General features: G+C 37.2%; 1 protein-coding gene and 2 pseudogenes across 1 annotated transcript; 1 reads left to right on the forward strand and 2 right to left on the reverse strand.

The window, feature by feature from the left end:
• Positions 1-1,512: 1,512 nt before the first annotated feature.
• LOC148584728 (uncharacterized) lies at positions 1,513-8,445 on the forward strand (annotated as a pseudogene).
• A 1,714-nt stretch (positions 8,446-10,159) lies between these two features.
• On the reverse strand, positions 10,160-13,467 carry LOC132190934 (putative wall-associated receptor kinase-like 16; annotated as a pseudogene).
• A 3,094-nt stretch (positions 13,468-16,561) lies between these two features.
• LOC148584729 (uncharacterized) lies at positions 16,562-20,873 on the reverse strand. Its single transcript, XM_088518599.1, has 4 exons — positions 20,522-20,873; positions 19,468-20,414; positions 18,366-18,600; positions 16,562-17,874 (listed from the first exon to the last, which is right to left on the reverse strand). The coding sequence occupies exons 1-4, from the start codon at positions 20,871-20,873 to the stop codon at positions 16,562-16,564; spliced, it is 2,847 nt and encodes a 948-aa protein (XP_088374725.1).
• Between the last annotated feature and the right edge of the window lie 339 nt (positions 20,874-21,212).

The raw sequence follows: 21,212 nt of genomic DNA on the forward strand, positions 1-21,212 counted from the left end.
AAAATACCTTATGGGATATAGTTCTGACGTGCCATGTGGCACGTCAAAAAGGTTCTTGACGTGCCACATGGCACGTCAAAAAGCTTCTCGACGTGCCACATGGCACGTCAAAAAGCTTCTCGACGTGCCACATGGCACGTCAAGACTTGCCCTCGGGAAGGCGCATGCGCAGCTGGCTGCGCCTTCCCCTACCTGCAGCCTATTTTTTTTTTCTTTTCTTTTCTTTTTCTTTCTGCTTTTTCCTTTCCTGCACGTTTCTTCCCTCACATTTCTTTCTCTCCCCCGCCCAAACGCTAGCTTCCTTGGACCTGCAACAATTTCTTCCGCCATTTTTTTTTTCTCCATCAACCGGGCCGTCATCTTCGCAGCATTTCTCTCACCCGCGCCCTCTCAGCCAGCCCGGCCATTATCTCGCTTTTTCACGTGGTGTTTCTCTCTCTCGGTGGTTCTCTCTCTCGCCGGCGCACGTCACCGCCGTTGCTCCCTCCGGCGACCACGACCTCAAGCTCCGACAGGCTCTCTCACGCTCTAACTCGTTCTCCGACTCAAAAATCAGGTACATATATATATATATTCCTGATTTAATCTATATATATATATATATATATATATATATATATATATATATATATATATGGGTTTGTATATATATATGTGTTACTGGTTATATATATATTACGAAATATATGTAATCTGTATATATATATATATATATATAGATGTATATATATTGCATGTATGTGAGTAATTTATTCATTTATTTATTTATTAGATAATTAAATAAATTATATAAAAATGTAATATACAATGTATATTATTAAATATTTTTGATGTAATTATATTAGCAATTTAATTTTATAGGTTAAGTAACTAATTTATTTGCTTAAGATATATGTTTTGTAATATATTTGAATAGTTTGACATGTTTGGTTTGTATATGGTGAGAATATTGTTTAATGTATTTGCATGCATGCATGTACAATTACGTACCCTGGTAGTTTGAAATTATGTTTTTGTGGAGAATTTTGCATTTGGATGTAAACCCATATTTTGTGTAGGTTTTGATTAATAACGGCATATCTATTTTTACCGATTCGTATGTGAATGTTTACATTTTCAAAATTTAGAATAATTAAGACACGTAGATCCTAATATGCCTACGTATAAAGTACAAAACAACTAACATTGGGATTCAAGCTGGATATTGGAATTTATCTACACTTTCCATACAAATGCATAAATGGTATAGTAAACGAAAAAAAGAAAACCAACATTTAACCTAACTAGCTATATGTAGTTTATTTAGGGTGCCCATATGTTATTTACTTAGGTTTTGCATATTAAGATTATGTATATGTTTCTTAATTAAAAGTCAATGTATGTGTTTGTTTATTAAAAGTGAAAATAAAAAATTTGAAACGATGTAGTTAAAGAACCACAAATTTCTAAAAGAACATCTAAGTAACTAACTTAGATTTATTTTATTCAGTTAGGGTCCAACTAGCTAAAGCAATGGACAAGAGTTGGATGACAAAGTCTAGGGGTACGAGGGAATACAGAGACGGGTGTAGATCATTCGTGGACTTTGCAGTTAGGAACTGCACAATCCCTGATGGAAAAATTCACTGCCCCTGTAAGGTGTGTCGTAATAAGCAGCGCCACTCGCCGGATTTGGTATTTGACCATTTGACAGGGGGTAAGGGAATAATGATTGCATACAAAACCTGGTATTATCACGGGGAGAGGCCTGTCCGGGATCCTGTTGCAGTCTCTACGTCGTCTACCACGAACACAGATCAGGGTTTAGGCGCAGCACAAGGTGAAAACATGCGGTCAATGTTGCGTGATCTATTCGGCATGCACGATGTCATGGAAGACAATTGTGAGCCTGAAGTTGCGGTGCAGGGGAATGAAGAAACTGTGAATGAAGAAGCCGACGACAGTGACGTAGTAAAGTACAGTAACTTGCTTAAGAAGGCAGAGAAGCCACTTCATGATGGGACCAAACATAGCAAGCTTAGTGCTACTATACATCTGTACATCTTAAAGTGTGTTGGCGGACTTAGTAACACAATATTTTCATCTTTTCTTGAGTTCATCAATCAGTTGTTGCCTCCTAGTGATGAAGCTTTGCCGGTTAATACATATGATGCAAAAAAGTTTCTAAGGGACATGGGCCTCGGGTATGAGAAGATCCCGGCGTGTCCTAATAATTGTATGATATTTTGGAAGAACAATAAGGATTTGGATACATGTGCTGTTTGTGGAGTATCTAAGTGGAAGGATGAAATTCAGTTGGATGAGGATGGGCAACCCATATCATCGAGTAAGAAACGCCCAGTGAAGGTGTTGCGGTGGTTTCCACTTATACCACGACTACAGAGATTGTTTATGTCAGAGCATACTGCTCCTTACATGAGGTGGCATGCAGAAGGCCGGACTAAGGACGGTGTATTGAGGCATCCGGCCGATGGTGAAGCGTGGAGGGCATTTGATAATTTGCATCCAGACTTCTCGGCGAACAGCAGGAACGTCAGGCTTGGACTAACCTCGGATGGATTTAATCCATTCGGAAACATGAGCACATCCCACAGCACTTGGCCTGTAATGCTTGTACCGTACAACTTGCCTCCTTGGACGTGCATGAAACAAACTTCATTTATACTATCGCTGATAATCCCAGGCCCAAAGTCACCTGGAATGGATCTAGATGTCTACCTACAACCCTTAATTGAGGAGTTACAAGAATTATGGACTGTAGGTGTACGCACATTTGACGTGTCCAAAAAAAAGAATTTTGTGCTACGAGCCCAGTTGATGTGGACAATTAATGACTTCCCGGCATACGCAGATTTGTCTGGGTGGCCTAACAGGGGTGAGAAGGCATGTCCCTGCTGTATGTACTCGACGAGGTCCAGACGGTTAAAACACGGCAGGAAATTTTGTTATATGGGGCACAGGCGATACTTGCCTATTGATCATCCGTGGAGGAGAAATAGAATAACATTTGACGGCAAACAAGAATTTGAATGTGCCCCAGATGTGCCAAGTGGAGATGAAATTCTTAGACAATTGCAAGATATGGCATATGGAGATGAGAATGGCGGTAAGGCAAGGGCGGATAAGAAGAAAAAAGACAAGAAACGGAAGAAGAGTGGGGCAACAGAAAGAGAAGCCGATGCTGCTAACGTATTGTGGAAGAAGAAAAGTGTTTTCTTTAGGTTGCCGTATTGGAAAGATAATCTATTGCGGCACAATCTTGATGTCATGCACATTGAGAAAAATGTGATGGACAACATTCTTGGTACAATACTAGACATTCCAAAGAAAACAAAGGACAACATCCAAGCCCGCACAGACTTGCAAGAAATGGGGTTGAGACATACACTTCATCCGTACATAGGCGAGGATGGTAAAACATATATGCCCGCAGCTTGTCACACGATGTCTAAGGAAGAGAAAACTCAGTTTTTGAAAGTGCTTCGAAATGTAAGGGTGCCGGACAGATATGTCTCTAATATTTCTCGATGTGTACGACTTAGTGATTGTACGATATTCGGGTTGAAGAGCCATGATAGTCACGTAATTATGCAACAACTTCTCCCTATTGCATTGCGTGGATCATTGCCAAGAAACGTGGTAAGACCACTTGTCGGGATTTCTGCATTCTTCAGGAGCATATGTTCAACGTCATTGACCCGAGATGATATGGACCGATTAGAGGGTGACATTTATATTACTTTGTGCCAGATGGAAAGGGTCTTTCTCCCAAGCTTTTTTACTGTGATGGTTCACTTGGTTGTGCATCTTGTCCGTGAATGCCGACTTGGTGGACCTGTACAATATAGGTGGATGTATCCGGCAGAGAGGTAAAATAGTTTTACTAATATTCATATTTATGAATTTTTATTTTATATGAAATTGTCACTAACTATAATGAATGAATTATGATCATATGTAGAAGCCTTGGGGTGTTCAAATCTAATGTCCGCAATAAAGCGGCTCCTGAGGGATGCATTGCGGAGGGCTACATAGCAACAGAGTTGGTTGCGTTCTGCTCAAGGTATCTAGACCACACACCAACATTTCACAATAGGACTGTAAGAAACCCAGATGGTTCAAAGGGGGCGGGAACACGAGTTATCCTCGACCGTGTCACATTGACACAAATTCACCGATACATTATTTTTAACTCGGATGAGTTCCTTCAACTACGGACGTAAGTCGTGTTAGTAGTGTATACAAGTTCAATATCACCTTGAACCCTTAGTTGTGAATTATAATATAATTGAAACATTGTATTGTAGGGTGCACATGGATACACTTAGGCGTTCATGCAGTAGGGGGCGAACGACGGAGGATTAGTTTGAAACCCAACATCATGCGCTATTCTCCGATTGGTACCGTGACTACGTAAGACTACCGTGACGTTTAACTGTTACTGACCCATTATATTTAGTTATTGATTCATAACAACTAAAAAAACTTTCTTATGGTCAAATTTTACGTATGTGCTTACAGGTCGATCGATTGGACGATCGACAAAGGAAGGAATTAGGTCACAAACTGGTAATGCATTGTAGAGGGCCGAAGGCCACAGCGACTAGATATAACAGATATGTGATTAATGGAAAGCTGTTTCGCACTATTGCATGCGATGCTGGAAAAAGGACCCAGAATAGCGGGGTGTGCGTGCCAACAGTTGATGGTGAAACGTACTATGGGAAGTTGACGGAAATAATTGAGGTGGAGTACTTCGACAAGACTAGGTATGTTTTGTTCAAGTGCGATTGGGCGGATAACACGAGGGACAGGGGGTACAAAGTTGACGAGTATGGCATACTGCTTGTCAGCTTCAAAAACCTTGTCCACTGGGGCCAGGAAATTACTGATGAGCCGTATGTGCTAACGTCACAAGTTGACCAAGTCTTTTACGTTCAAGATGAAAGGGACCCTGATTGGGCTTGTGTTGTAAGAACTAAACCTAGGAACGTATACGACGTTGGACAAGGTGAAGGTTCTGATGATGAAAGTGTCAGCTACCACGAGTGTGAGCCGCTCCTATTGACTAGCAGTAATGAAGTGGATCCCCAGGATGACATTGAATACATCCGACAAGACTTAGATCCGTATGTGATTTAAAAAAATTTAAAACTTTAATAATATATATCGTTCACATTTATTTTGACGTATTTAATGTTATTTCTTTCTACATTGATTGATTATATTGGTGACTTTTTTATCTATTATATACATAATTAATTGAGTATATTATGTGTTTTGCAGGTTGACATGAGTACGCGGGGTAAGAGTAGACGACGACGGTCCCCACAGATAGACGACCAGGGGTATAGACCCTTGCTCCCTGAGCATGGGGAAGGGTCTCAGCCGGTTCCCTATGATCTTGGCACTCCATATCCTACCATGAGCGAGTTAGGTGTATGTGGACATGGTGAGGTAGAGATGATGTTTCCCCATAAGTTGAACACGGGTATACCATACAGTGAGCCATCGCAGCCAGATGATAGCGAGACACAATACTATGGGGAGCATGCGGATGATGGCTCAGGTGACTTGGAGGCCGAAGATCCTCCAGAAGTGTTGGGCGTTCGACAACTCCGGACAATAAGTAAGTATATATGTTTAAAAAACTCAGTTTGAATATGTATAAAATTTATGTAGTTAGTATTAAATTTGAAATAAATAAATTTTGCAATTATTAATGTGTTAGGTACCAGGGGAGACGGGAGCACCCAATTTCAGGTGGTGGACATCCCACCATCGAACAAGAAGTGGGAGGTCCCCCTTGGCCAAAAAATTATCTGCGAGTACAATAAAGCATGGCAGCCCGTAGGATTTAGCGGGATGAAATTCAGAAGGGAGGCCGGGAACGTCATAAGGGCAGGGACTTATGTTAAGCTCTGGGATGAATGGGAGCATGTACATCCTCGTGCGAAGGAAGATATATGGGACACCCTTATGGTATGTTACATTTTTCCTCATATTTTAGCAGATGATGTTTCAATATTTTTAACATTAAAGTGTGCAATTATACGCCTAATTTGTTCGATTTATATATGCAGACTCAGTTCTACATGCCGCCTGAGTACAATATTGAGGCGATTAAAAGGGACGCCTTCAAAGATATGGGCACAAAGCTGAAAAGTTGGAGACACTCTGTAAAAAAAGCATTAAAAATTCAAGCGGGTGATACTCCAGACTCAGTGAAGGCGAGAATGGGTGAAGATGCCGTTAGGAGATACGACCCAGTGGACTTGAATGTCTTGTTGGCGAGATGGTGCGACCCGAAAAATCAAGTACGTCAGGAGTGTTTTCAGCAATTACGAGCTTCAAAACATTTTATGAATGACATATATAAAAGTTAATTTTTAAAGAAAAACTAGGAAGAAAAAGAAAAATATTCATGCTTCTTAATTTTAAGTTATTATTTTCTAAAAAACAACTTTTTTACAAACTAAAAACAAAACATGGAAAAAATAGGGAATAAAAAAACTATTCCGAGTAAGGAAGATAAATTTGAGCCATGAACCATCACAATGATTAATGTTAAGTTGTGTTTTTCTTATTCAACATGAATATATTTGAATAAGAAGACAAAATGAGCAATTGGCTAGTGGAATTAATTGTAGTTTCATTAATTCTAATTGGGTTAGGCCTGACATTTTAAGACTTATATACATGTAGGAGTATGCTGCCAAGATGAAAGAATTGCGAGCAAAAAACAACACGCCTCACTGCACTGGGTCGATGAGCTATGCTAGAGTGACACATCAAGAGGTACTTATATATATATATATATATAATAGGTTGTTTAAGTCAAAAACACGTCTTAATTTTTTTTTGTATGCAGACCGTAGATGCGAGGGGCACTCCTCCAACTCGAGCGGAAAGTTACATCAAGACTCACACATACAAGGAAGGTGGCTATCCGAATGACGTGGTCAGAGAAAGATGTGTAAGTACTCAAGCATATATATTTTGATAAATTATTTATGATTAACGTTCCTTATACGAGATACTAACTTGTTTTTTAATGTACAGGAGAGGATGAAGGAATTGGCGCCCACTGACCCGGCAAATACTGATACCGTGACAGAAGGGACGGTACGGTGGACACCTAATGACGCGTATGCTCAAGCGCATGGAAATAAGCCGGAGTATGCTGGTAGGGTCCGCCAGCTGGGTCCGAATGTGCTGCCGGTGCGGGGCAGCATACATTCATACTATACACCGTCCCAGACACGGTCTCAAAATTCTTGGAGCTCCTCGTTCTCACAGATGACAAATAGAATCAGAGAACTTGAAGAGGAGCGGGCAGCACAAAAAAGTGCAATGGATGAGATGGCGAGGCAGATTGAAGCACAAAAAGCCCAGATAGCAGAGAAAGATGAAATGTTTGAGGCTCGTTTCCGCCAGCTTGAGGCAATGTTCGGGTCGACGTCTGGGTCTGCGCACCCGAGAGGTAATTCTATATTTTAATTTGTTTTCTAACAATTGTTCACTGTTAGAATAACTGTTACAAACCCCTAGTTACAGCGGTCCATTTTAAAACTTACGTATATTTGCATCATATTATAGAATAATTTTTAATTTTTGTATTGATTATTATTGGTTCACAATTCATTCGCAGGTAATGCAAATTAGGAGTTGGAGGATGATTGTGTTGAGTAGAGCGCCATAGGACTGGTCATCACTTTTTGTTAAGTTCTACATACATATTATTGTTGCCATGTTTTGTATATAGTTAGATCTCACTATATGCTTGTTGAGACTAATTGAAACTAATTTCTAGTAGATACTCCAGAAATGTTTTATTGTATATTTGTTTTGCCTTGTGTTAGAACGTTTTTTTGATTTATATATATGTTTTGTTATGTGTTGTGTTGAAATGTAGTATGTGTGTTGAAATTTTGTTTGTTGGATATTGGATACATATTATTAATGAAGTTGTGTTGTGTTGGATATATATATTGGATATAGAATTTTGTTTAATGAAATTGTGTTGTCTTGGATATATATATTGGATATTGAATTTTGTTTAATGAAGTTGTGTTGTGTTGGATATATATATTGGAAATAGAACTTTGTTTAATTAAGTTGTGTTGTGTTGTATACTTGTATATATATATATTGGAAATAGAATTTGGTTTAATGAAGTTGTGTTGGATATATATATTAGAAATTGAATTTTGTCTAATGAAGTTGTGTTGTGTCGGATATATATATTGGATATATTATCTTGTTTAATGAAGTTGTGTTGGATATATATATACTTGAAAATTGATTATGGATTGGATTATGGATAGTAGATTATATATGTGGATTGTGGATTATGGATTATGGATTATGTAGATGAATTGTGGATTATGGATTATGGATTATGGAGATGAATTGTGGATTATGGATTATGGATTATGTAGATGAATTGTGGATTATGGATTATGTAGGTGGATTGTATTATGGATGTGTATTATAGATTGGATTGTAGATTATATAGGTGGATTGTATTATGTATGTGGATTATGGATTATGGATTATGGATTATGGATTGGATTGTGGATTATAGATTGGATTGTGGATTATGTAAGTGGATTGGATATTGAATTTTGTTTAATGAAGTTGTGTTGGATATATATATTGGATATTGGATTTAATTTAATGATATATATGTTGGATTTTGGATATATATTGGATGTTGAATATTGGATGTTGGATATTGGATGTAGATTATGGATTACAGATATTTGAATATTGAAATTATTGTAATTGGGGAATATCAGGAATATTTGAAATATCAGGAATATCAGGAATATTTGAATATCATGCATATTAGAATTATTAAAAAAAAAAAAAAAAAAACAATTTTTGACGTGTCAAACTGAGTGACACGTCAAAAATCACACGTACATATTTTTGACGTGTCACAATGACACGTCAAAAACTTTTCTGACGTGCCATTTTGACACGTCAAAAACGTTTTTGACGTGTCTACAGTGACACGTCAAAAACATTTCTGACGTGTCAAAATGACACGTCAAAAAAGTTTTTGACGTGTCAAAATGGCACGTCAGAAAGGTTTTTGACGTGTCACAATGGCACGTCAAAAACATTTTTTTTGACGTGCCATTTTCGACACGTCAAAAACCCCAGTTTTTTGACACCTACCATTTTAACGGTCGACAAACGTCAAAAACGACGCGTCAAAAACCCCTAGTCAAAAACAAAATTAATTTTTGTAGTGCTCGTTAATTTGACGTAAAGGTGGTTTCGGGCTTGACCCAGAGCATATTAACACAAGGAAAAAAAAAAAAAAAGTTAAGGTCAAATAAAGCAACAATTACACGTGAACCCCCTTATAGGATAGATTTTGGAGACCCAGGTATCTGAACAACTGTTTACACCCATGTTAATTACCACCATATTATACGGAGCCATCTGACATGCAAGTTCTTAATTAAAGCGGGCATGCTTTTAATTTTAAAGGTTTATTATGTGAATTGGTTGACTCAGCTGCTAGCTCCATAATAGATCAATATATTTAGGCTGATTAGGGTTCGAGCTAATCATTGAACAATCTGTTTGAAGAAATAAAGAGAAGGGTACAAATGTTTTTTTTTTTTTTTGTAGTCCTGCCTCTTTTCTTCCCCTAGGCTTAAAGGCTCTGCTTTATTCTGGACTTGGAATTACTTGTTCAGAAATTACAAAAAAATATTAATAATAATAATTACAAATACTTGAAAACACATTGATCAGGTTTGAACAATAATTTCATAGAGAAGTTTGAGCAGAGAAGAGTCTCCTGGGAAACTTGTGATTCATTAAGTACAGTTCGATTCACCTTCACTCAAAGGCTGTTCGAGGGAGAAAGTTAATTCGGTCGTGCTAAGATTTATGTTAGCACATTTTTTTATTTAGAAGAATGAAAATTTTCATTGAACCAAACAATAATTACAAGTACCACACTTCTTGCAAAGCACTAGAACACAAAACATACAGATCGAGCCAACATAGCTGGCTCATCCCAACAATCAAAATTTCCCCACAATGCAATACATCCAAGTCAAGATCCTAACTATTACAAAGCTTTCTATTTACATTAGAAATCCGGACATGCATGGCGGATGTTATCATGCCACATTCATCTGCCATCCCCCAAAGCTAATGTTACATGGTCATTCATGCTGTCGTATATATCCAGCAGTTCTACTATTACTTCCACCGTATTTGAAAGCGTAGATGTCTCGCCAAGCAAATGTTCCACCTCTTCTAGATTTGATTGAACACTAACCCACGAATGTGTCTCCGTCTTTCTTATTCCTTTTAATTCCATTGCCACTTCCTTCATAGTAGGCCTCTCATCCCCCTTCACTCTTAAGCACTTCTTTGCAAGTTCAACGACTTCCTTAATCTACTCCTCATTTCCTCCTTCAACTATACGATTCTCAAGAACTTCAAACAATCGATCTTCTTTTAAGGAAGAAAGAAAATACATAGCTAGACTTCTTCTATTTTCAGACCTATTGAATGAAAGTACATCTCTTCCCATTAGTAGCTCTACGAGGACCACTCCAAAGCGATAGACATCACTTTTTTCTGTCAACTGGTTCGTCTGTAAGTATTCAGAATCCAAGTATCCAAGAGTTTCTTGCACTATAATAGCTAGTTCCTTTTGATCTCGGGGAACCAACCTTGAAGTTCCAAAGTCAGAGACTTTCATAGTAAAATCATTATCAAGCAATATGTTTGAGGACTTGACATCTCTATAGATTATAGGCGTCGAAGCTGCAGAGTGTAGATATGATAGTGCATCGGCTGTTTCTGCAACTATTCTTAGGCGGGTTTCCCGTCGTATGGCGGATGCCCTGCTTTCACTATGGATATAGTTGAAGAGTGTACCATTTGGGACAAATTCATAGACTAGCAAAGAAACTTGTCTCTAAACAACAGCCTAATAGTTTGACAACATTCTTATGGTTAATTTGTGAGAGCAAAACAACCTCGTTAACGAATTGGTCAATCTGGTTTTGATCCACTGTCTTGGACTTCTTGATGGCAACAATCCTTTTATCAGGTAAATATCCTTTGTAGACTGTACCAAAACCTCCTTGGCCAATGATCCTACTTTCTTTATAGTTATTTGTAGCCTTCTTCAGCTCTTCTACAGTAAATATTTTGGCTGTTTTCCTAGATCCTTGTTTGCTCAGTTGTTGTTGTAAAATCAAACCCCCATTCTGTCTAAAGAAGCTTTCTTTAAGCTTGATAAGTTTTCTTTTCTTGTGGACGAAGTACAGCCAAGAGCTACCCACAAGCATGGCAACAAAGCTTACGCCAATAACTGCACTAGAAATGCTGAAACGTTATTCATTTTGACATAATTACACCACTGTCAAAAAATGTTAACATCAGGGATTTATTGCTTGTTCTGTCAAAGATGTTAAATAAAAGAAACAGAATCATTTAAAGTTGGGATACCACGGGGACATCTAAGATATAACCCGGAGAAGTCGGATAAGTACTCATCCATTTCTACCTTCAAAGCGGCCGTATGTATGATATTTTTTTGGATCATGCACATTGGAGGGACGGACGGAATTTTGGATCATTTCTACCTTCTCCTTTATATATATATTTTCATTTGGCCTAAAAAATTAAATTTAACTCCTATTAAAATTAGATTTGACTCTAGCAATGTTTGACATCCTAAAAAGAAATCCTTGTTGTATCAAAAAGACACTATTATAAACACGTTTTTTTGGCACAACACGTACGTACAATAATTGAATCCAGGGATTAGAATCCCCTCGAATTAGAAGAGATCTCCAATTATCTCTAATCACCAATCTGGACCGTTCATTTTCATCCAACGGTCCAGATTGGTCTACTAAAATAAAATAATAAACTATTATTTTAATTAAAAAATAAATCAAAATTAAAATAATAAAAAAAAAAAAAAAAAAAGAAATGGGAGAGAAATGGGATGGCCACCCCAAGTGGTGGCCGGCCACCCCTGTTGAGAGCCTAGGGGTGGCTTCGGCCACCCCAAAGGGCTAAAATTTTTTTTTTTTTTTTATTTGGCCCTTGGGGTGGCCGAACCACCCCCAAACGGCCGTTGGGCCACCCCCATGGCCCCTTGGGGGTGGACGGTGGTCTGGGGTGACCAAAACCACCCCTAGGCTCTCAACAGGGGTGGCCGGCCACCACCTGTGGTGGCCAGCCACCCCATTTCTCTCCCATTTCTTTTTTTATTTTTTTATTATTTTAATTTTGATTTATTTTTTTAATTAAAATAATAGTTTATTATTTTATTTTAGTGGACCAATCTGGACCGTTGGATGAAAATGAACGGCCCAGAGTGATTGGAGATAATTGGAGATTCCCTCTACTTCGAGAGAATCCTAATCCTGAATGCTGGGGCAAAATCAGAATTTTAAGTGAGAGACGAAAAAGAAAATTGTGGGGGAAAATTAATTTTTAAATATCTATTTTATAAAAGAATATATGTTTTTCAGAGATTTTTTAATCCTTTCCAAAAAAGCCGTAAGGGGGTAAAAAAATGGTGAATATATAAACTTACCAATGGGAATCTTAATCGCTAGGTGTGCGGGATCCGCAGCACAACCTTCACCATCTCTTCTTCCGTCCCCATGGTACTCCTCGGGACAACTACATGTACAATTGCCTTCTCCGTTGGTACAGATTTTCGTGCAAATATTGAGTTTTGAATCCTTACATTCATCAATGTCTGCGGATCAAGTGAATAATATACATCAACTCACATGTAGAATCATAATAATCAATTACTTACATATATATACATGGAAATGAAAGGGAAAAAAAATGTAGTAAGTGATATTTAATTCAGGAAAATTTTATTTATATATGTTTTACTGTTTCGATTGGGAAGCTTTGTAGATGTATAATATGTACCTTGGCAACCCCCATGGAGGTATGGGTTCCCTTGGTAACCCTGCTTGCACTTGCAGCGGTACCCCCGCTTGTTTTGGGGTCAAAGCATTCACTGTTCTCCTGATGACATGCGAAATTCGGTTTGTGCCGAGCTTCTTTACATTTCTCATTGCCAACTGCCCAATCAAGCACCAATGGAACCAAGTTTTGAGGTGTCTTTTCTTTCTTAAAACCTTAACGTTTCTTCGTTAGTTTAGAATGTTCGGAAATTAATCATATTTTCTAGAACCGGTAAAATACAAAACACAGATATTTATGTGATTCATCATTAATGGCTATGCCCCCAAAATTTAAGCAAGATTTTACTATTTTCGAGAAAAATAGGAGGTGTGAATATCTAAGAATATATAAACTTGCACAGAACCCTACTAAAAAAAAAAAACTTGAAATAAGACCCCCAACTGGGTCAAAACACCATGACTTCAAGGCTTGTCCATGAGCGCTTCGGCTTGGGCTGATACGCTCAAGCTTCCGCTCCATGGACGAAGCCTAAAAAAAATCCAATTTAAACCGTAAGACTTCTAACATCGAATCGGGTCCAGTGCGAACCGGATCGGATACAAAACTAAACTCCACATAGCCTAAGCCAAGAATTTTGATTTTAAGCTCTTTCTTCTAAAAAAAAAAATAGCTAGAATGTTACGGACGGTTATTATAATTTTTGCTTTCTAAGTTAGAAGGGTACGTAGCCTCTCTTTTATTTCTTTCTTCTTCTTCTTCTTTTTTCTCTGAATCAGTGAAGGAAGCCTTTATTAAATAAGATTGCCAAAGGCCAAAAGTGTTCTAGAAAATTGAGAATGGCAAAAGAATGGGTAGATTATTTTTGGAGATCATCATTTTGTTGTTGATAACTTAATCATCAGTTGAATATAAATATTTGGGAAAAAAAGAAAAAGAAAAAGAAAAAGAGAAAGGAGCGAAAGAGATCACTCTTTGATGGTCTCTTAAGAGCCAGAAAAAAAAAATATATATATATATATATATATCCAAGAGAAAGAAACTTAATTTGCCGAACGACCACCAGCCTTATCCAGTGAGGCATGGTCGGGTTTGATATATCGCCGTCCAGATAGATTCCACATTTACATCAAGGGCCAGAGGACGAGTGCATCCCCACCACATATACAAGATACATCTTGCTAAATATCCTGCATGATTGGTCTAAAAGTCAACGACTTTGAACCAAACCATACTTCCACGCCAACAGTACGGACGAAGACTCGGTCTTATTAGACTGCTTGAAATTTTGTGCATCTTAGAGGGAGGGGGAGGGGATGTCAAGTTTACCCTGTTTTGAATAGTAGTGTAAAATGTGAAACCTAGCTATCTGCTAGTTGAGATAAGTGGATTCCGTAATTTTTTTTTTTTAAATTGTCCAAATTTGTATGAAATTTAAACAACCTAATAACAAGGCTTTCAATACTTGATGGAGCTAGTTATAATTGTATGGCTGCACGCGTTTTCATGTATTTTTTTTTTTTTTTTAATAATATTAAAAAAAAATGTTATTTTTTTACATAGTTGAAGGATACCTAACTCTTTTAAAAATTGAAACGAATTGATCAAAGAAGTCTTACTATTTAATATGTAAGAAATTTATATAAAAATAAATTATAAAGTCCTTTAGAAGGATAAATACATGAAGTTCTCCATGTACCAAATGGACCCATAGGAAAACTTATGTCATTTTGTTTGTATATATATATATATATATATATATGTGTGTGTGTGTGTGTAATATTGGATGGAAGCATAATTACTTGTTAATGTTAATATATTTGTTAGCATTCTCATTAAAGATCGTTGCTTCTGGTCTTGCTTCAAGTGATCGATGGAGGGAATGATGATCAGATGGTCTTCACTCTCCAAGAAGGCAATTTACTATACAGGGCCATTGGGGCATGCATGCGTCCCAATTTTCTACTCGTTGTTTTGAACGAAAATTTGTAAATTTTATCGATGAAAAATCACAGAACACTTATATCACAGATCATAAAACTTTTGAAAAATCATAGCCAAATGCTATGAGGTTACAAAGTCATAAAAATGACTTGAAGTTCACGCTAACCAATGTACAATTACAATTAAGGAACATATATGTTTCGTGCAGATTAGATCTAAGACATTAATAGCCCCAAATATCAAAAAAAAAAAAAAAATCAAAAGAAAAAAAAAAAAAACTAACCGCACGTGAGAGTTAAACCCCAACACTGATCTACTCCTCCTTGACCCGACGGTTAGGGGACAAATCCCTCCTCAACCCGAAGGCCAAGAGAAAAAGAAAAAACAAAAAAATTCCACAAGCAACAGCGGAGGAGCACAACATCATAGATATCTCCTGGAAAACACGTGATAAGGATGATGAAATTTAAGGTTGAAGAAATTAGATTTGGATTTAGATCTAAATCTACAAACTAGATCTAAAGCAAATTCGTTAGGAACGGAGACCAAAGGATACTACAAAGAAGACACCGAACACTACTACTGAGAAATACCGTTCTTCCATCCTCTACGATTTCTTCTTCTTTTTTGTGCTATTTGGAGGGGGAGAGAAGAAATTTTAAAGAAAAAGCAAAGCCTCTCTTTCTAGAACGATGGGTTTAGTCTTCCCCAGTTACTCGTTATTAATTTGACGGAAAGGTGGTTTCAGGCTTGACCCACAGGATATTAACAAAAAAAAAAAAAAAAAAAACCAAAGTTAAGGTCAAATAAAGCAACAATTTATTTTTTATTTTGTTTCTATATATTCAAACATGGAAAAGGGGGAAAGGGAAATATATAAAGTAGGGGAAAATACAGTTTATCCCCTTGAAATTTCAGGAGTTTTTCAATTTTAACCACAAAGTTCAAAAATTGACAATCTACCCTCTTGAAGTTTCAAAAATTGACAATTTAAACTTTCCATTACTAATTTCTGTTAAATTGGATGGAATTTTTTTTAAAAAAAAGCCTGAGGGTAATGATGTAATTTCACAGATTTCCGTCAATTTAGACAAAAAAATTAAACAGGTGGTTTAAATTGTCAATTTTTGAAACTTCAGGGAGATAAACTGTATTTTCTCCTATAAAGTAACAATTACACATGATGACAAAGAGCTGATCAATCAAGTACCCCGTATGTTTATAGGATAGATTTTGGAGACCCAAATGTCTCAACAACTGTTTACACCCATAGGCCATGTAATTGTGAATTACCACGACATTATAAGGAAGGAGCCATCTGACAGGCAAGTTTTTAATTAAAGCGGGCATGCTTTTAATTTTAAAGGTTTATTATGTGAATTGGTTGACTTAGCTGCTCCATAATAGAGTAAAATATTATCAAGAGAGGAGATATTTGGCTAAGATGCATTTTGCAGCTTTATCATTGAACTTAAATAGAAAAGAGTTACACTTATATTTGATCACATCAAGCTAACAAGATAAGCTTTGATGTGATAAAAAGATTTAAACAAAGAATAAAAGATAAAGAGATAATATAAAAGATTACAAACAATCAAAAGAGAAGTGATATAAATAAATAACTCTTACAAGAGATAAGTAAGAGTCCTAAAGTGATACAAATAAATAACTCTTACAAGAGATAAGTAAGAGTCCTAACGCACTTCTTTTGAGTAGCAGCAGACTCCTTAACAAGCCCTTTCAAACTCATGGGAGGAAAAAGAATCATGAGTTTGTCATGCAATTCCAGAGACCGAGAAGAAGTTAATCCCTTAGTAAAGATGTCAACACATTGATCAATGGTGGAGATAAACTGAATTACAATATCCTTGTGCATAGCCTTTTCTCTAATAAAGTGATAATCTATAACTATATGCTTTGTCCGAGCATGATAGATAGGATTAGATGCCAATGCAATGGCTCCAAGATTGTCACACCAGAGCTTTGGTGGAGAGAAAAGGGAGATCCTCAACTCCTTTAGAAGCATGCGTAACCAATATAGCTCAGCAGTGGCAATGGCCATAGATCTATACTTCGCCTCTGTGCTTGAACGAGATACAGTTGATTGTTTTTTGGATTGCCAAGAGATTAAGCAATTGCCAAGAAAGACACCATAACCACTTATGGATCTTCGGCCAATTGGATCACTAGCCCAATCAGAGTCACAAAATGCTTCTAGATGAAGAGGTCCCTTAGTGAAAGACAAGCCATAATCTGGAGTTCCCTTGAGATACCTGAATACTCTCTTAGCTGCAGTAAAATGAGCTGTAGTAGGACAGTGTAAAAACTGACAAAGATGATTCACTGAGAATGATATATCTGGTCTTGTGAGAGTGCAATATTGAAGTGCACCAACAATATGCCTATACAGGGACTGATCTTTCAATGATTCACCATCAAATTTAGTCAATCTTTTGCCCGAAGTGCATGGAGCAGAATAAGGTTTAGCTCCTATCATGTGAACTCGATGTAGAAGATCAATAATATATTTGGATTGATTAAGATACAAACCAGTAGAAGTACGATGTACATGTATGCCCAAGAAATATGACAAATTACCCAAATCCTTCAACTTGAATTCAATTTGCAGTTTTGAGATGAGATCATTAATGCTGGATAGATTATTTCCAGTTATGATGATATCATCTACATATATAAGCACAAAGATGGTAAGAGAATCTCTATGAAGCAAAAATAAGGAAGTATCCATCAATGATCCTGTGAAACCGAGTTCAAGTAGAGCTTGAGTAAGTCTATGGAACCAGGCTCTTGGTGCCTGTTTTAAGCCATACAAGGCTTTGTGAAGCTTACAAACTGAATCAGGATATTGAGGATCAACAAATCCTCTTGGTTGTTTCATAAAAACTTCTTCATCAAGTTGTCCATGGAGAAAAGCATTTGATATATCAATTTGTTTCAAAGACCAATTATAATGAACAGCTAATGCTAGAATCAATCTCACAGTTGCAGGTTTTATCACAAAACTAAATGTTTCTGTGTAATCTATACCATCTCTTTGTTCAAACCCTTTGGCCACTAGCCGTGCTTTATACTCTCAATGGTTCCATCTGGTTTTTGTTTGAGTTTATACACCCATTTGTTTCTGATGACATTTCTGTTGTGTGGTCTTAGACAAAGAGACCAAGTGTGATTTTCCTGCAAAGCTTGAAACTCATTTTCCATGGCAGCCAGCCAATGGGGATTTGAGGCTGCTTGAGTAAAGGTGCTCGGCTCACTAAAGGTAGAGATAAACGTATGCATGGCTTTTAGGGGATGTTTGGTAGAATAGTATAGCTTGAAATTTGTAAATGTTTTAGGTTTTAGGCTACTTGTTTAGGATCTAGAAACAATATGAGGTGAGCTTGGTGGATTAATCAAGGTAGGTAGTGAAGAGATGGAAAGAATATGATCTTCTAATATTGGAAGAAATATGTCACAGGTAGGTGTTGATTCTGCAGGAGAATCAATGGTTGTAGGTGAGGTTGGTGTGGTGGTAGGTGAAATAGGTGGGGAAGGTGTAACAGAATTTGTTATCACAATTGGATTGGATTCTGTAGGTAAAGAGCTTGAAGTTGGTATTATTGCAATGGGAACAATTGGAGGGGATAATGGTTCAACAGAAATTGGTTCATATGTGATCAAATCAGGTGAAATATTGTTAACTTCAATGAACTGAGAAAGTAAGGGAACAATACCTTGATTCAAAAAAGAGTCGCTTGTTGAAGCCATGTGGGAGGCAGTACCTTGTGCCGGAAACAACTTCTCATCAAAAATCACATGCCTTGAGATAAATACTTGTTTGGTGGAGGTATCTAGGCACCTATATCCCTTTTGATTTAAACAATATCCTAGAAAGATGCATTGTCTACTTCTGAATTCAAGTTTGTGTCTATTATAAGGATGAAGGAGAGGATAACAAGCACAACCAAATACGTTTAAATTACTATAATATGGTTCCTTATTGTGAAGTTTAAAATAAGGAGTAGATCATTTTATAGTTTGAGTAGGCAATCGGTTAATCAAATAGACAGCAGTATGACAAGCCTCAATCCAGAATTTAGAAGATAAATGAGATTGAGCAAGAAGTGTAAGGCCACTTTATATGATATGTCTGTGTTTTCTTTCTACTATCCCATTTTGTTGGGAAGTGTGAGGATATGTTATTCTATGAAAAATACCATGAGAAGAAAGAAAGTTTTTGAATTGATGAGATGCATATTCACCCCCACCATCAGTTTGGAGCTGTTTGATCTTTGTTGAGAGAAGATTTTCAAGTAAACTCTTAAATTTGACAAAACAATCAAATACTTCAGACTTTAATTTTAAAGAAAAAATCCATGTATATCTTGAAAAATCATCTACAAATATAACATAGAATTTATAACCACTAACAGACACAATTGGAGATGTCCAGACATCACTATGAACTAATTCTAATGGAGAATTGGTAACATGAGTTGAATCCAGAAAAGGTAGTTGTTTGCTTTTGGCTAACTGACATGGCTCACATAAAGAAAAACTAGACTCTAAATGACTGACAGGTAGATGTTGAGACTTCAGAAGACGCTTGAGAACTTGAGAATTGGGATGTCCAAGTCTATTGTGCCAAGTGACTTCACCAGCTTTGACTCCAAGAAAGGCAGCATGATTGCTGTGTTTATTGACTCCAAGAAAGGCAGCAAGCTTGTTGTGTTTATTGATGAGAAATTGTTTTAGCTGAATTGGGTATAGACCATCCTCACTTGGCCCCTGCAATATTATCTCCCCCGAGAGGTTGTCCTTTACAAGAAAATAAGAATCTGTGAGTTTGAAGTGGCAATTATTATCATGACAGAAACGATTTATTGAAAGGAGATTAGCTGAAACATCAGGACAATGTAAGATATGTTTTAAATGAACAATAGTGTTTTGGAGTTTGAAAGAAGAAGAACCCGTATGAGTGATGGGAAGAGAGCTACCATTGCTTACAGCAACATGTTCTTCCCCATTGTATGGCTGTTGGATTGTGAGATTTTCCAAGTCAGCAGTGATATGGTTATTAGCCCCACTGTCAGCTAACCAATCATCATTTTCACGGAGAGCATTAGATTGAGCAGTCATGGCTGCAAGCTCACTTGGAGAGTGTCTTCCTTGGTAGGCATAGTCCATGCGATGATAGCAGTCAAGTGCTTGATGGCTTGTCTTACCACAAATTTGACAAGGAACCAGATTAATGCTATTAGAAAAGGTAGAATTTGTTCTACCTGAAATTGAAGCAGGATTTGTTTGCTGAGGAGAATAACGCTGACTAGCACTATTTGTTTGCTGAGAAGAATAACGCTGACCACCAGGAGGCTTATGTGGTTGATTGCGTCCATTGTTCTTGCTGAATTTGGGCTTGTGAGTATTTGACTTTTGAGAATAAAACGCAAATGAGGTGGTCTCATACTGTTTATTTTGCTGCAGTAGAAAACGTTCATGGTTGAGCAGGACAGACTGAAACTGATCTAGAGGCATAGCATTGTTATTTGTAATAGAGAGAAGGTAGTGATAAAGGCATTAAACTGAGGATTCAGGCCTCCAACAAGGTAAGAGATAAGGTCTTCCTCTTCACCTTTCTTTCTAACAAGAGCTAGTTCATCGACAAGGGATTTGGCTTCTTGTAGATACTCAGAGCAAGTTTTAGTTCCTTGATGAAGAGTTTGTAATTTGTGCCGTAATTGACTGATGCGTGTCCTAAAAGGGCATGCAAAACGGGTAGCCAATGCAGTCCACACCTCATGGGAGGTATTCAAGCCATAGACTGTTAGAACCACTTTCTCAGAGAGACAAGTGATAAGCCAGCTAAGAACATAATAGTCTTTTCTTTCCCATATAGCAGCTTCAGGATTGATAACACCATCCTTTCCAGCAATTTTGGGAAGGAATTTAGGTGGGCATGGTTTTGAGCCATCAACGATATTCATAAGACCATGAGTACGAAGGATGGGACGAATTTGAAGGCTCTAGGCCAGGTAATTACGTTCACCCAATTTGCTAGGTATAAAGCTAGTAAGATTGGGTATGGAGATAGTGTTTGCGGAAGAAGCCATTAGGTTGGAGGTGTTAACCTACAAATGGCTCTGATACCAAATAAAATATTATCAAGAGAGGAGATATTTGGCCAAGATGCATTCTGCAGCTTTATCATTGAACTTAAATAGAAAAGAGTTACACTTGTATTTGATCACATCAAGCTAAGAAGATAAGCTTTGATGTGATAAGAGGATTTAAACAAAGAATAAAAGATAAAGAGATAATATAAA

Source organism: Corylus avellana, chromosome 7 (genome assembly GCF_965113065.1).
Source record: "Corylus avellana chromosome 7, dhCorAvel1.hap1.2, whole genome shotgun sequence".
NCBI lineage: Eukaryota > Viridiplantae > Streptophyta > Magnoliopsida > Fagales > Betulaceae > Corylus > Corylus avellana.